The sequence below is a fragment of the Serinus canaria genome, chromosome 12 (assembly GCF_022539315.1).
Source record: "Serinus canaria isolate serCan28SL12 chromosome 12, serCan2020, whole genome shotgun sequence".
Lineage (NCBI taxonomy): Eukaryota > Metazoa > Chordata > Aves > Passeriformes > Fringillidae > Serinus > Serinus canaria.
Genome location: NC_066326.1, coordinates 8,794,384 through 8,808,648, shown reverse-complemented (window position 1 = coordinate 8,808,648; position 14,265 = coordinate 8,794,384). Strand labels below are relative to the sequence as shown.

Below are 14,265 nucleotides of genomic sequence, written 5' to 3'. Positions count from 1 at the left end.
ACCCCTTTGGGCTGTTTGCTGTGGATTACCTGCCCAGGCTCCAACAGAGCAGTTGTTTGCTGGAAGGTGGGCAATGCACTGGGAGCAGCACAAGTTTATAAATGAGCTGGTCTGCATTTCTGCTGGCCTGAGCAGTGCAACCTTCCCTGGCTTGACAGGTTTACCTGTGATACACTTGCTAAGCAAAGCCACCCAAACCTTGCAGCTGTGTCCCCTGCCTTTGCAGGCCAAGGTGGAGTTCAATACATGAGGCTTCCATTAGGTTTCATGTCTCTCTTCCCCAGAGGTGACATCCGCAGCTATGAACCATCCAGTTCAGGACAGGGAGCTTTTCCAAGTCCCCTGCTGGAGCTTAAGCCTTCAATGAAAAGGGATGCAACACCCTTGGACCAACACTGTTCAAGGGACATCCATGCTGGGGTGGTACAAAGCTCCACTGGAGAGCCCAAGCCAGGTCAGCACCAGCTGGAGACACTAGTTGCTTGTGTTGGCTGTGCTCAGGAAGCTGCTGGCACATGGCATCCCACCACCACACGTTGCCCAGTGCCCAAGGTGAGCACATGCCCCCTTGATTTGTTACAGCCTCAATGTGCTGTGCATTAACCACCATACAATTTCTTGTACTTCCCATTTACATATATTTTCCTCGTAGAGCTCCAGGTGTGCCTGGGGATGTACAGCTCACCCCACCAGCGTTCACCCTCCCTCAGGTGAAGCTTCTTGCTGCCAAAGTGTGGGGCATGACCTTGGCAGGGCTGTGGGAGCAGTGCTGCCAGCAAAGTTTTTGCTGTCCCCTACAGTCTCCAGCCCAGACTGAGCAGGGAGGCCAAGTCAGGGACTGCAGGGAAGAGCTAAGCCCATGTATTTCACATCCCTCCTGTGTGCAGAGCCATCACTGAGCCAACAGCTCCACAGTTCACTATGGAGCAGTGACTGTCAGGGGCTTCAGGCAGGCAGGGGAGGAACCACTCAGCCCACGGGCATGGCAGGCAGTGCCTACACCCCGTAGGTGCCCCGCGGGGGGATGAGCCCAGCAGCCACCACGCGCCTTTCATTCATTAGGAAGTTGAAGGTTGCACATGCATTCGCCTGTGAATAGAAAAGGGAGTGAGTGAAGCTCTGGGCCTCAGAAAGCACTCGGCCCCTCCCCACATGGTGCATGACCCCCTCCCTCTTTCCCTTCCTTTCAATGGGGTGCTGCCTGTGCTCACTCTTACCGTGTCCTGCACCTCCACAGCAATCCCGCACTCCCGCATCTGCTTCACCATGGCAGGGTGCAGCCGCTCCACCCTGTCCCCTGTGCCCAGCACCAGGATCTCTGCAACCAGAGCAAGACAAGGATGGGCAGGGCAGCATTCGAGCTGCCTCGGCCCAGACCTGCCCTTCCTGCAGGTACCAATGGCTTCCGCACAGCCACCCCGACAGGAGCCTGAAGAAGGGCAGCCCGCGCCACTCCTGCCCCGCGTACCTATTTGGGGCTCCAGCAGCCGGAACAGCGACAGACTCTCGAGCGAGATGTCCCGGTGGGAGCCAACCTGCGGGGACACGGCGGGCGTTGAGGGGAGCTGCCCCCGGCGCGCGGTGGCGACCGGCAGCCCCCGCCCCGCCGCCGGGCACTCACGTTCCACTGGAGGATGCTGCGGGGCAGGACGGCACAGGGCCCCACCACTAGGTCTCCGCTGATGGTGAAGCCGCGGGTGCTGTAGCTCTCGATGAACATGATGTTGGGGGACTCCGGCTCCAGGACCATCACCCGTGTCCGCTGGTACATCTCATCATCCGCCGGAGTGAGCCGGTGACCCCGGCACGGCGCTCTGCGGGGAGAGTAAGCAGCTGGGACACGGGGGACCCACGGACACCTCCCGGACACCCTACGCCATCCTACAGGCACCTGCCCCGGTGGCAGGGCAGCGGCGGTTGCCGGTGCCGGTACCTGCCCGCCGCCTGTCCCACCGCCCGCCCCACCGCCGGCACGAGCCGCCGCAGCGCCGCCATGGCCGCGACACCGCCGGAACCGCCTGACGGCCCCGCCCCCGCCGTTACCGCCCCCCGGCGGCCGGGGCCGGGACAGCGCCACCGGGGGAGCGGGATCGGACCGGGGCTCCTGGGGAGCCCTCGGGGTCCTCCCGCCCGAGGTCCTGAGGGACGGGAGGGCAGCGATACTCACACACCCGCCGCCTCCGGGCCCGGGCGCGCCCCGACCTGCAGAGCCCAGGTGGGCGCCGGAGCGAAACCGAAAGCGGCCGGTGGCGGGGCGGGAGCGGCACGGCGGGAGCGGGGTGCCCCGCTGGAGCCTCCCCGACCCCGCCGCCCCGACCCTGCCGCCGGGAGGGGCTGCGGACCGGCCCGGGCTGCTGTGCCGAAGGCTGCGGGGCCGGAGGTGAGAGGGGAGCGGGCGGCTCCCCGGGCGGGAGAAGCGGGCCCCGGTCTCGGCTGCGCTCCTGGCCCAGCCCCGCCGCTGCCCCAGGGTTGCCCCAGGCTCGGCACGGCGCCCCGGTTCCCCGTGCGGGCAGCTGTTGCCAGTCGGGACTGAACCCCCGGAGCCGCCGCCGGGACCTCCCGCTGCACCCTCCCCCCTGCTCCTGCCGCGCTCCGTGGGGCCGGTGGCACTGCGGGCTCAGAGGTGCCCTGGGACAGGGGACCCACGTCCCCCACCTGTGTCAGCCCCCGGGGCCAGCCGTAGGGGAAGCTCCCTGGCAGTGGCGGCGGAGCATTTCCCGCCACCGTGCCGTGTCGGAGGCATCAGGAATTCCCACAGCCGGCAGCCTTGGCCAGCGCAGGGTCCCAGGGATTCCCAGGCAACACCGCGGGAGCTCCGCACGGGGCCGGTGGGGTTCCTCACGCCGTTTGAGTTCCCCCCGTGGCGTTGCCGAGGGCTCCTCGCCGGGGCGGAGGGCCTGAGACGCTGGCAGCGGCGGGGCCGGGCCGGGCCGTGCCGCCTCTAGGCGCAGGTGCCGGGGCAGGTGCCCTCCCTCGGGGACGGCTCGTGTTTCCGGGCGCAGTCGGGGGCTGATGGGCTGGCACCAGTTGCTCCAGCCCCACCGGGGCTTTGTTCGGAGCCGTTTCCTTTTGGCTCGGCCGTGCCGCCCTCCCCTTGGCACCCAGCCCGCGGCGCGGGGGGAGCCGGCAGCACAACCCCGGTCTCTGCCGGCCCCCCCCGATCACAACGGCCCGGCGGCGGCTTCTACTCATCTCCTCCGCCCCGCTCCCCGCCGGTAAGTCACCCTCTTCCCTCCTGGCCCACCGACTGCCCCAGGCTCGGGGTGGCATGCCCGTGGTGCCCGTGCCCATCCCTCCGCGGCGCCAGCGCGGGCAACGGAATCCCAAAAGCAGCTGTCCCCGCTGTGCCCAGCTGCCCTGGGGTTTCGTTACCCGCGCTCCCGCCACCGCCTCGCCGCACACGCCCGCCGCCCCTGTCCACCACCCCGTGCTGGGCAAGAGCCGCGTGTCCCACTGCAACCCCTCCCGGGGCTGGGGCAGCGCCTGGGGCCACACTGGAAGAAGGGTGATGTCAGGATGGGTGATCACCGGTGCCCAGCCTCGTGGTTCAGCCCCGGGCTGGGGGGCTCTTCTGTTTCTTGTGCCCCCAACAGCTAAAAATAGCAGCTGGCTTCCTGGGAGAGTATGGGGAGCATGGCTGCTTGGCCACAGGGTGGATGTGGTCCCCTGCACGGCGGTGGTGCAGGCTGTGATACTGCCAAACTTCCTGCCCATGCCGGCTCTCCCTGGCCCTCGCAGCACCCCAGTGCCTGCAGGAGTGGGCAGGATCCAGCCCCTGGAGAGAGATGGCTTTGGAATGACACGATCACTCCCGTTGAGCCAGCAGCCAGAGAGCCATCGGGGATGTCGTGTCTTTCCAAAGCTCTTTCGGCGCCTCCGAGAGCCCTCCCCAGGCCACTGCGCTGCCGGGCCCACGTGGGTGGCCTGCGGGATGCTCTGGGAATGTGGACGGACCCAGCCTGGACCCACCCTGAGTGGTGACACAAGGTCCAGCAAGTCCCCCTGGCCGGGCAGGGGTCCTGGGCAGCTCCTGCCCTGCGGACAGTCAGCAGTTGGTCTGGTGTGAGCAGCAATTCTCAGATCACCTCTTGGCTGTGGGTGGCGCAGGGAGCACCCCACCATGGTACAGCTGGGGGACATGTTCTCACTTCTGCCCTGGGGCTGCATATTCTCAGTGGCTGTGGGCTGCAGCCCTGGGGCTCCAGAGCTGCCTGAGGAGCCCCAAAGCCAGTTGTTGGATTCCTGGAAGAACCCATGCATCAGGATCTGCCCTCACCCTGCTCCCCCCCCCTTCCCCCCCCCCACACAAGCCCTGGAGGAACCGGTTTGGGCCCTGCGGGCAGAGCTCCTTCCTTCCCCCCCACCACCACCTGCCTTACTGGGGAGGGCAGGAAGGGCACAGCAGAAAGGGAGGTCCCTAACTCCGTGCTGTGGTGGGGTTTGGCGCTTCCTCCTCCCTGTCAGTCAGGCTTGGTGCCATGGGGCTGGGGGTGTGCTGGGCCCTTGCCCTGTCCCTGGTTCGGCAGCCACTGGCACACTTGTCAGGGAGCTGGCCAGCAGTGTGAGCTCTCTGTCAGATCTGTGCTTCCACCATTGCTGTGGAGCAGCTCAGGCTCTGCAGATGTAATCAAGACCACGATGACGAGATCTAATCGCTTCCACTTCCTTCTTTCTGGGGCTGATAAGCGGGACACTGCTCATGTGCTGGACAGGAGAGCAGCCCACTGGGGTAGGCCCGGAGAACATGGCAGGGTGTGCACCCAGAGCTACTCATTGCTGTGCCACGCAGAGGCCCTACCGCAGGCACACGTGTGCTGCTGATGTTCCTCAGCCATCGTGTCAGAGTCCAGACAAGCCCTGGGGCTCATGGTGGACAGGCTGGACTGCCCAGCCAGGGCCTGCCAGTGATACCATGCCCACAGCTGGGGTCTGCCTCACACACTTCAGCCCATCCAAACCTCCCTTCCCACCACAGTTCAGGCTGCTGGATCTGCTCCCAGGGCCCCTTGTTGTTCCCTACAGGGACCACCAGGCTGTGCTCCGGGCTGGGCCATGCCCCTGGCTGCGCTTCACTCCCTGCCCCGGGCTGCCCATTTCTGCCCAGGCCTCTGACCCCGTCACCGCCTCTGGCTCCTGCTCCCGCCTAGTTCCTGAGGGTTTTAGGTCTGGGCTCCCCGGTTTTGGAGAAGAATGGCTACCACTCCTACATACCTCAGGGTGACACCATGGTCCCCTGGGCTGACGCTGAGCGGTACTGACACCCTCTCGGGCCATTCGGGGTGCCTGGTTGCAGCCCTATGGTCCTGACCTGACACACCCATCATGGCGGCGCCCGCCGTCCGCCACACCCACTATGGCGGCTCCGCGCCCGTCCCCCCAAGATGGCCGCCCTGCCCGGCTAACGCGCCCGTCACCAAGATGGCCGCCCGGGAGCGCCGCACCCAACATGGCGGCCTTCTGGGAAAGACGTGACGTCACTTCCCGTAGCTTTGGCGAAAGCGCGCCATGGGCGAGGAGATGGGTGAGGGCCGCCCGGGGGTGGCGGCGACGCTGAGGGCGCTGAACGGGGCCCTGGGGCGGCCCGCCGCTCTCTGGGTGAAGGAGAACGGCGCCCGCAACCTGCGCCACCGGGATTTTCTGGCGCCACGGGCCGCGCTGAGCGCCGCCTTTCCCGGCGGGCAGGTATGCCGCGGCGGCGTGGGCAGGGCTGGGTCGGGAGCGGGGATTTGCGGGAGCGGTTTGACGGGGCCGGGGCTGGAGCTGTCCTGTGCTCGTACAGCTCGGACCGCTCCTCGCCCTCCGCCCACAGGTGCCCCCCGAGGCCGTGTCGGCGGTGCCGTCGCTGCGGGGCCCGGCGGTGCTGCCGCTGCGGGTCTGCCGGCAGACGCCGGCCGGGCTGGCGGTGCAGGTGCACCGCCCCGAGGCCTTCCAGCGCCTGCTGGGGCCTCTGCCCGGCCCGCCCCCCTCCGCGGCGGGGCCGCGCACGGGCTGCGTGGTGCTGCACTGCCCGGCGCTGCGCAGCCCCGCTGCCCTGCGGCCCCGCCACCTCCGCTCCGTCCTGCTGGCCGACCATGTGGCCCAGCTGCTTCGCGCCCAAGGGTGAGTGCCTCCGGCCCGTCCTGCCTCTGCCCCTCGCCGCAGCGCCCGCCGCTCCCAGCGCCTGCCTCGCCCTCTCTCGCAGGGTCGACGTCCGCCTGGTCCCTGCCCTCAGCGAGGAGAGGAGCTGGGACGTCCTGCGGCAGCTCCGCATCTGCTGGCCCTCCGGCTCCGGTGTTTCGGCCCTCACTGATGCGATCTCGGCCTTGAAGGCAGCACTGGGCCGGTGCCCCTGTGCTGCAGCCTGTGAGCAGGGGCCAGGCACAGCCGAGGGTGTCATCTGTAAGGTGCACCTGAAGAGCTTCGTGGAGCAGCAGGGCTTGTTGGGTTACGACCCCAATCTCGATGTGCTTCTTGGTGAGCCTCACATGTACAGCAGCTCAGGTGTGGCAGTAGGGGTGTAATGGGTGCAAATAGGCCTGTTTCCTTTCAGCTGTTTTTAACAAAAATAAGATGGGATGGTGGACACAAATGGCTTGCTCCTCTTCTTCTCCTTCAGTCTGGTCTGAGCCTGGGGCAGACCCAATGGTGGGGGATGGAGAACCCTGTGTCCCACTGTGTGTCCCTCCTTCTTTCAGTGACAGAGAGGATACTGCGGTCCTTGGCTGAGCTGCAGGAAGCTGTTCTGCAGTGCCCAGTGAGTGACCCCACAGTACTGCCTGCCTCTCACTTCCCAAGTGTCCCTTCCTTCTGGCAGGCAATAAGATTGAGCTCCCTGTTGTGCTCTGCTGCAGGCCAAAGGTCAGAGCAGTTGCTGCAGCATCGTGCATGTGGTGAACTGTGAGGAGGAATTCCAGCAGCAGCAGCTGGATGTGCTCTGGAGGATTTTGGATCCCGGAGCCCACACAGCTTTGCAGGTGAGCAAGAGGAACCTCTAACCTTTCTCAGTGTGGCCCCCAGCATCCATCCTTGGCTCTAGGTTTAGAACAGGGCTGGATTTCACTCAGTTCCCAGCCTCAGCCTCAGCCTCTGTCTTTCAGAAACACCTTGTCTGTGGGCCAGTGAAGGTGATGAACCCCTCATCACCCATTGGGGCAGACCAGTACTTCCAGTAAGTCGCTGTGCAAGGCACCTGCTGCTCTCTCTGCTGCTACGGCTCCCTGTGGGCCAGCTCAGCCCACAGCAGGTGGTTCTGTCTGTTTCTCCCAGGCTCCGGAAGCGCCAGATGTATGAAGCCTCTGTGATAAAGTATGGGGAGCTTGCACAAGGTGAGAGCTGGGGCTCCATGCATGGATGCTGCTCCATCCCATCTTCATTGCTCCCATGAGTCCCATCCTGTACCTGCAGGATGCTCCTTCTCCCCTCCAGGATCGAGCCAGGTGTTGCCCTTGCTTTGGGAAGGCATCTGAACATCCAGGGCACTGGCACAGAGCAACCCCTTCCAATAGGAGCCAGGGCTGGTGGTCTGGTGGTCCTCAACCACTGCCTGGTCCTGGCAGAGGTTTCGTGCTTGGGTGCTGGGGATATCAGTACATGGGAATGGAGCAAACTGTGCATGATGGCACCTACATTTTCCACAGATGAGGCCTGGACAGAGGTGATTGATACCCTGACAGTGGCTGCCATCAGGTTTGAGATGCTGAGCACTGCTCACCGGAGTCAGGTAGGACAGCAGCTTGCATGGAGCCAGGGCTGGCAGGTTGTGGGAAGGAAGAGTGGAGTGGAGCTATGCTGAGCAGCCTGGACTATGACTTCTCCCTGCCCTCAGATCACCCTGGACCTGGAGAACAACAGCATCTCCACGAAGGGAACAAAGAGTGGTGCCTTTGTGATGTACAACTGTGCCCGACTGGCCACGCTCTTCAACACCTTCCAGCGGGCTGTGGAACAGGGTGAGCACCAGCCCCACCACCCTCCTCTGACAGCCACTTCTGGAGCCATAAGGGCTTCTTTGGGCACAGCAATCTCTCTGCTTTCCAGGCACATATCCACCTCTGCCACCAGTGTCTGAACTCAACTTCTCCTGCCTCCGAGAAGAGGTGAGTGCTGAGACGAGGAATGGGGAGATCTGTGCACCCTCCGCTCTGGTGATGGATGCTACTGGACCAGGAGGATCTGACACTTTAGACATTTAATCCCTTTCAGGGTGAATGGCTCCTGCTCTTCAACTATCTCCTGCCCTTCCCCGAAGTCCTGCAGCAGGCAGCACAGCTGCCCCCACCCTCTAAGGGGATCCGGATCACTGCCAACACAGAGACAGTAAGTGCCATGTGCCACGGCATCCATTGGTGCTGCTCCAGCAGTCCCAGCCCAGGGCAAAGCTCCATGCCAGCAGGTGCTGCCCATCAGTGAACAACACAGGGATAGTGCTGAGAGATGGCCATGCCCCTGGGGCAGTTTCTGCTGTGCTTGGGGTGGGTGAGGGCCCAAGGCCAGCCAGAATTCACTGTGCCATGAGAATGTCTCTGCCTTGTAGGTGTGCAAGTTCCTGATCCAGCTCAGCATGGATTTCAGCTCCTACTACAACCGGGTGCACATCTTGGGGGTGAGTTAGGTGTCCCAGCCTCAGCCTTGTCACCCTACAGTTCTTCTGGGGCTGCACTGCTTTTGGGGGGCAACTATGTGGGGAATGGTGCTAGGAGTGTTATGGGCCCCTGTCCCATCCTCCAAAGGAGCACAGGCAGCAGTGCCTGCAGGGCCAGCCTCTCAAGGGGCAGTTTGACCACCAGCTCAAGCTGCCTTTCTCCCTGCAGGAGCCATTTCCTCATCTCTTTGACCAGATGTTTGCTCGCCTCCATCTGCTGGGAGCAGTGAGGGATGTGTTCCACAGTGCCCTGGCAACCCTGCACCTCCCTCCTCTCAGCCAGATCTGAGCCACCCCTGAAGAGCTGTACCATGGTATGACAGTCACCTCCACACCACACGCTGTGGGGGAGAACAGGGCACATTGTCCTGGCAAGGCAAGGGCTGCTCCAGTGGCAGGCAAGGCACAGTTCAGCCCCATGGAGACATTTCCCTTCCCATGGTCCGTGGTGTTTGGGGATTGGTCTGTGCTCTCTGCAGCTGTGTCTAGTGTGGGACATGGATGCCCCTCCACATCCACACTAGTAGAAGGGAAAAGAGCTCCTGTGGCACCCCAGAAGCTGGGCTGGGAGTACTGGGGAGGTGGCAGCAGGGACCAGTCACCACAAAGACAGACAAATCCCAATTTCACTTCCCTCAAAACTTTATTGAAAGGTGCTCCATGCTGGCAGGGAGCTCCTCAGGCTCCTGGTTCCTGTTGGGCTCTGAGCTACACCCCAGTATTGGGGTCCAATACACTTGTTGCTGGACAACCCCTCTATGTCTCTGACCTCATGTTTGTCCTTCCTTCCTTCCTTCCTTCAGCCTGACTGTCCTGGGTTCTGCTGCTAATGCAGGGAAAATCCAGTTGGCCTGAGGGGGGTGGTATTTGTGGGCAGCCCAGCTACCCCCCCATGCCACAAAGGTGCTGCTGTGGAGGATCAGTGTCCCTGTGCATTTCAGAACCATCCTCAGCTCTGCAGGGTCAGGACTGTCACACAGGGCTCTCTGTGGACACACAAAGCTGCAGCCCACCATTTGTCACACCAGTCCCTGACCCTTCCTGGCCTCCTGCTGCTCTCAAGCTCCCAGGGCTGGGCCATATCTTCAGTGTCCTCCCAAGCAAGGTTCCTCTCTTAGACCAAGACTGGAAAGCTGACATGGGTCTTTCACACCTTGCAGAGGAAGATCTGCTCTTGGGCAGTGGGGGCTAACAGACCCACTTCTTTACTGCATGGGGAAGGCCCTAGGCTTGTCCGGAGGGATCACATCTGCCTTCTTCCCAGAAACTACTGGCCTCGAGCACAACTGGCATGTGCCTAAAGGAGCAAAGTATGCCTGTCCCCTCAGGACAAGACACACGAGTGTGCAGGCTGGCGGCAGGGACCACAGTGATGGGCAAAGCCCAAGTGCAGGGTGCCCTCCGAATGCATGCGGGGACCTGGAAGTGTCACACACCTGCCCCATTACTGAGGAGCCTCTTGTGGAGGAGGTTTGGAGGAGAATGTGCCACACAGCATCTCCAGGCCCTGCCCACAGAGCACACAGTAGTACCGCAGCTCGCCCCCGGCCTCAACCGCCTCCCAGCAGTCCAGCTCGGCTAGGTCAGGCACGTGGAAGAAGGTGGTGCTGAGGGGCACCAGCTCGCCTGGGCAGCGGTTCCACAGCGTCAGGCGCTGGTCCACTGAGGCAGAGAGCAGCAGGTCTGGCCGCAGCACCCGGATCCCCGTCACATGGGCAGCATGGGCACAGGGCCTGGACACCCGCTCCAGGACCTGCAGGCAGGTCCCTGCCGTGGCCTCGCCCCTGCCCAGGGCTACCTCCAGCAGGCAGACATGGATGGAGCCATCATCACTGCCGCTGGCCACCAGGTACCGTCCCTCGGGTGTCTCGCGGATGTGAAGGCTGTTCACGCCACAGCTGTGGGCCACGACTGTGACCAGCGGGGCCTCCAGGGCTGGGAGAACAGGCTCGGTCAGGAGAGCAATGCTCGCTTTGTTAGAGGGAGCAGAAAAGCTGCTGGGCAGCAGAACTCACCCAAGGGCTGCATCTCTCCCTCTGCTTGGTGCAGGGCATCTGCCGCATCCATGATGGGGCCGGTGATGTCCCAAAAGGCAATGCTGCCATCAGTGGCTGCACTGCACAGGAGGTGCCTCCTAGAATGGGGTGTGTAGAGGGAGTCTCTGGCTGCAGCCCAGAGGTCCCCACTAAGATCCATGGAAGTGGCAGAACAGCCCCCAGGGATTAACTTCTCCCTTTGCCTGCTAAGCTGCCAGCACTCTGCAAGGACAGACATTTCTCCCCAAGCCCACGACTGCAGCCCAGCATTCAGGGCTCACCTCTCTCCTCCAGCCCATGTGTGCAGGAATGCTTCCACTTTCAGCACACAGCGCTGGTGGTGAAATGACTCAGCCACCAGCACCAACTTCCGAGCAGCCTCCAGCAGCCCAAAGATCCTGTAATGGAGCAGAGGCCAGTTGGCTGTGGGAGAGTAGGGGCTTCTGGCTCCACTGCCCCATTTCCTACTATGTCCTGTCTTATGGCCAGCTCAGAGCAGGCCACATCCCATGGCAGCAGCCTCCTGTTTTGAGCCTGCTCTGCTGCCATCACCAGTTCCATTCTCCCTGTCAGGTCCCATGATGGCTCCTCACCGGACTGATCCATCGCTGCAGGCAGCAGCCAGGAATTTCCAGGGTGTTGGCAGCTGCTTGGTGCTCGTCCCAGGCACAACTGACAGGGACATGTACCTGCAGCAAAGACAAAACATTCACCAACACCTCTGGGGCCCCATGGAGGTGGGTGGCCCGGGAGAGCAGCCCTGAGCCTTTCCCTAACACCAAAAGCCCCTTGAGGCCCATAGGGCACTGTAAACCAGGAATCACCCACGAAGCCATGCTGGCCCTGTCTGCCTCAGCTGAACCCGCAGCTGCACAGAGGCCCGTGCAGTTCCCAACACCCTCCCAGACTGTGAGCACAACTAATCCTGCCTTGGGCAGTCCCTGATCATCAATCACCTTGTCTCTGGGTCCATCTTGACAAGCTTGTGCCTGTTCTTCTTCTGCTCCCAATGCTTGTCCAGCCGGTGGGAGGCCACGTGCATGACCTGGCAGGCCACAGCACTCTGAGCCGCTGTGTCCCCAGAGCACAGCAGCCGGTAGCACTCGATCTGTGCACGGCCGCCTGCCGAGAAGAGCAGGGCAGACAAGCCCTCATCACCAAAGCCCTCATCTCCAGGTCCCATGGCAAATGCCAACGCCCTCACACTGGAAATGTGGTCACTGAGGCGGGCAAGGGGCACAGCTGCCCGAGAGTTCTCACTGAGCACCAGGACACAGGTCGTGGTGTCCTCACTGCCAGTGACAAACACGTTAACGGTGGCCTGGCCGGGCACCTCCACGGCCCCCAGGCGCCGCACGCAGGTGATCTCCCGCCCGTGCAGGGATGCCAGCAGCACTTGCTGCTCACAGGGCTTGGCCTCACGGTGGTACAGCATCACATCCCCAGACTTGATAAAGGCAAACACCTCGGCCAAGGGGCTGCTGCAGTAGCTCCAGGAGCGGTGCCCACCCCCGCAGGGGATGCAGTGGATGTTCGCGCTGGTCCTGCTGCTCCACACCACAAAGTTGTCAGCGTGAAAGCCCAGCACAAGCAGGTCCCCATCCGAGGTGAAGTGCAGCTCCTCAATCCATTGCAGCCCTTTGCAGGGCCTGTGCTTCTGCAGGACCTCCAGCTGCTGGTCCTGCAGGCGGAGCTGGCGGTAGACACCATCCCGGCCCGTGCTGTAAATGTAGCCCCTGTGGATGGTCACCGAGGTAACTCCTGTCTTCCCATGGAGTCCAAAGAGGACTGATAGTGGGGACTCAAGAGGAAGAGCATCTTTGTGCAACTCCAGCTCATTGCTGGAGTCCTCAACAATGGAGTCAGTGACACCGTTGACAATGCTGGTGCTTTCTGCAGCCCACCCCAAGGAGCTGCTGCAAGGGAAGAGGAGGAGGGAGCCCCGGCGGTCCCCACAGACCAGGAGCCCTTCCTGGGGCAAGAAGGTGGCACAGGTGTGCCAGCGCTGCTTGCAGGGGGGCAGCAGGTACCGACCCATAAGCTGCACCCAGGGTGCCTGCCCAGGGCGGTGGGTGACATCTAGCCAGAGCATCTCCCCGTCAGGACCAGAGGCCAGAAGAGCAGCAGCGGTGTCGGGGGGCAGCCTGGGATGGGAGGCCCAGCTCAGTCCGTGCACGGCCCCCTCGAACAGCGTGAGCTTGGTGGCGGCCCCGGGGCAGCTCAAGGCGAAAAGGATTAGGCGCCCGTCGCCGCCGGCCACGGCGCAGAGCGTCTCGTCCCATCCACGCAGCGTGGCGGCCGCCAGCACGGCGCGGGGCCCGCTGGCGGCAGGGTGCAGCACCGGCGTCCAGCACCCCTGAGCCACCTCGAATGCCGCCAGCCCGCCCGCCTCGTCCAGCACCAGCACCCGCCGCGGCCCCACCAGCAGTACGGCCCGCGGCCGCTCCCGGGCCCCCAGCGCCGCAACCGCGGGGACTGCCTCCGCAGCCTCCCGCCGGGGCTGCCAGAGCCGGACACCGCCGTCGTCGCCGCCCGTCGCCACGCGGCCGCCAGCGGGGCGCACGGCCAGGGCGCGCAGGGCCCCGCGATGCCCGCGCCGCGCCCGCCGCACGCCACCGCCGCCGTCCCACTCTAGGCAGGCGCCGTCCTCCCCGGCGCTGACCGGGAGCGGCCCCCGCAGCACCACGGCGGCCACTCGCGCTCCGTGCCCGTAGCACACCAGCAGGCAGGTGCCGGCCCCGTCCCCGCCGCCCAACTCGCCCACGGCCCAAAGCCGCACGCTGCGGTCTTCGGAGGCGGAGGCGAGCAGCCCCCGCGACGCCGCGTAGCAGAGCGCCAGCACCGCGCCCCGGTGCCCGCACAGCTGACGCTGCGGGGCCGTCGCCGCCGCCGCCCGCCACACCACCACGTTCCCCGTGGCCGTGCCGGCCGCCAGCGCTAGCCGCCCCCAGCTCACTCCCGCCAGCACGGCGCAGCGCAGCGCCCCGGCCCCGCCACAGCTCGCCTGCTGCAGCCAGCGCCCGCCGCCCCACCACTCGTAGAGCGCCACGGTTCCGCCGCCCAGCGCCAGCGCCAGCCGCTCTCCCGCTGCCCACCGCACCTCCCAAACCCGCGCCCTGAGCTCGCGCGCAGTCCCGCCGCCGCACACCGCCAGCAGCGGCCCACCGCCCGCTCCGCCGCGCCGCACCGCCAGCACTGCCAACCAGCGCCCGCCGAAGACCGCTACTCGCACCGCCGGCCCGGGCCCCGGCTCGGCCCGCAGCCCTTGCACGCTGGCCTCACGCAGCACGCTCCGCCGGCCCGCCGCCGCCGCTGGCCCGCCGCCGCTCAGCCGAAACGCCACCACCTCGGGGCCTGTACCTGCGGGACACTGCGTCAGCCGCTGCCGCTGGCCCCGCCGCCCGCCCCGTTCCGGTCCCAGCGCTCACCCGCCAGCAGCACATCCCCCGCGAACTCCAGCGCTGTCACCGGCGCCACCAGAGCTACCGACTCCATCTTGGCCGCATCAACCCCGCCACTGCCCCCCTCAGCGCTCATTGGCCGATTCCCACGTGGCACGGCCCCGCCCCCGCCCATTGGCCGGCCCCGCCGCCCCGCCCCGAGCACGCG

At 64.6% G+C, this 14,265-nt stretch overlaps 3 protein-coding genes across 8 annotated transcripts in view; 2 read left to right on the top strand and 1 right to left on the bottom strand.

Annotated features, from left to right (window-relative positions):
- QARS1 (glutaminyl-tRNA synthetase 1) overlaps positions 1-14,265 on the top strand; it is a 79,497-nt gene that overhangs the window by 49,346 nt on the left and 15,886 nt on the right. The gene's annotated exons all lie outside the window — the stretch shown is intronic.
- NDUFAF3 (NADH:ubiquinone oxidoreductase complex assembly factor 3) lies at positions 737-14,175 on the bottom strand. 6 transcript variants are annotated; one of them, XM_050979231.1, is made up of 8 exons: positions 14,085-14,169; positions 11,613-14,016; positions 11,250-11,345; positions 10,938-11,054; positions 1,622-1,814; positions 1,469-1,535; positions 1,218-1,318; positions 737-1,089 (listed from the first exon to the last, which is right to left on the bottom strand). In XM_050979231.1, exons 1-8 carry the CDS (start codon positions 14,149-14,151, stop codon positions 997-999), a joined length of 3,138 nt encoding a protein of 1,045 aa, XP_050835188.1. In that variant the 5' UTR covers positions 14,152-14,169; the 3' UTR covers positions 737-996. The 6 variants fall into 6 exon arrangements, with proteins under 6 accessions (XP_050835188.1, XP_030083998.1, XP_030083996.1 ...); XM_050979230.1 differs by lacking the exons at positions 737-1,089; positions 1,218-1,318; positions 1,469-1,535; positions 1,622-1,814 and adding exons at positions 9,499-10,555; positions 10,636-10,754; XM_030228138.2 differs by lacking the exons at positions 10,938-11,054; positions 11,250-11,345; positions 11,613-14,016 and having other exon boundaries at positions 14,085-14,175.
- Positions 5,233-9,379, top strand: DALRD3 (DALR anticodon binding domain containing 3). Its single transcript, XM_030228133.2, is given in 16 exon segments — positions 5,233-5,437; positions 5,440-5,460; positions 5,463-5,510; positions 5,513-5,682; positions 5,810-6,099; positions 6,182-6,453; positions 6,675-6,733; positions 6,831-6,953; positions 7,077-7,147; positions 7,246-7,304; positions 7,617-7,699; positions 7,805-7,928; positions 8,017-8,075; positions 8,182-8,295; positions 8,513-8,581; positions 8,790-9,379. Coding segments are annotated over 16 exon segments (1,797 nt in total). The 5' UTR covers positions 5,233-5,322; the 3' UTR covers positions 8,910-9,379.

Bases quoted from the DNA above. Each gene is read 5' to 3' on its own strand.
- NDUFAF3 (XM_050979230.1), bottom strand. From the start codon at position 14,151: ATGGAGTCGGTAGCTCTGGTGGCGCCGGTGACAGCGCTGGAGTTCGCG. The intron at 11,346-11,612 runs GTGATTGATGAT...TCTTTGCTGCAG, and splicing joins AAGATGGACCCAGAGACAAG to GTACATGTCCCTGTCAGTTG. The intron at 10,755-10,937 runs GTGAGCCCTGAA...ACCCCATTCTAG, and splicing joins ACATGGGCTGGAGGAGAGAG to GAGGCACCTCCTGTGCAGTG.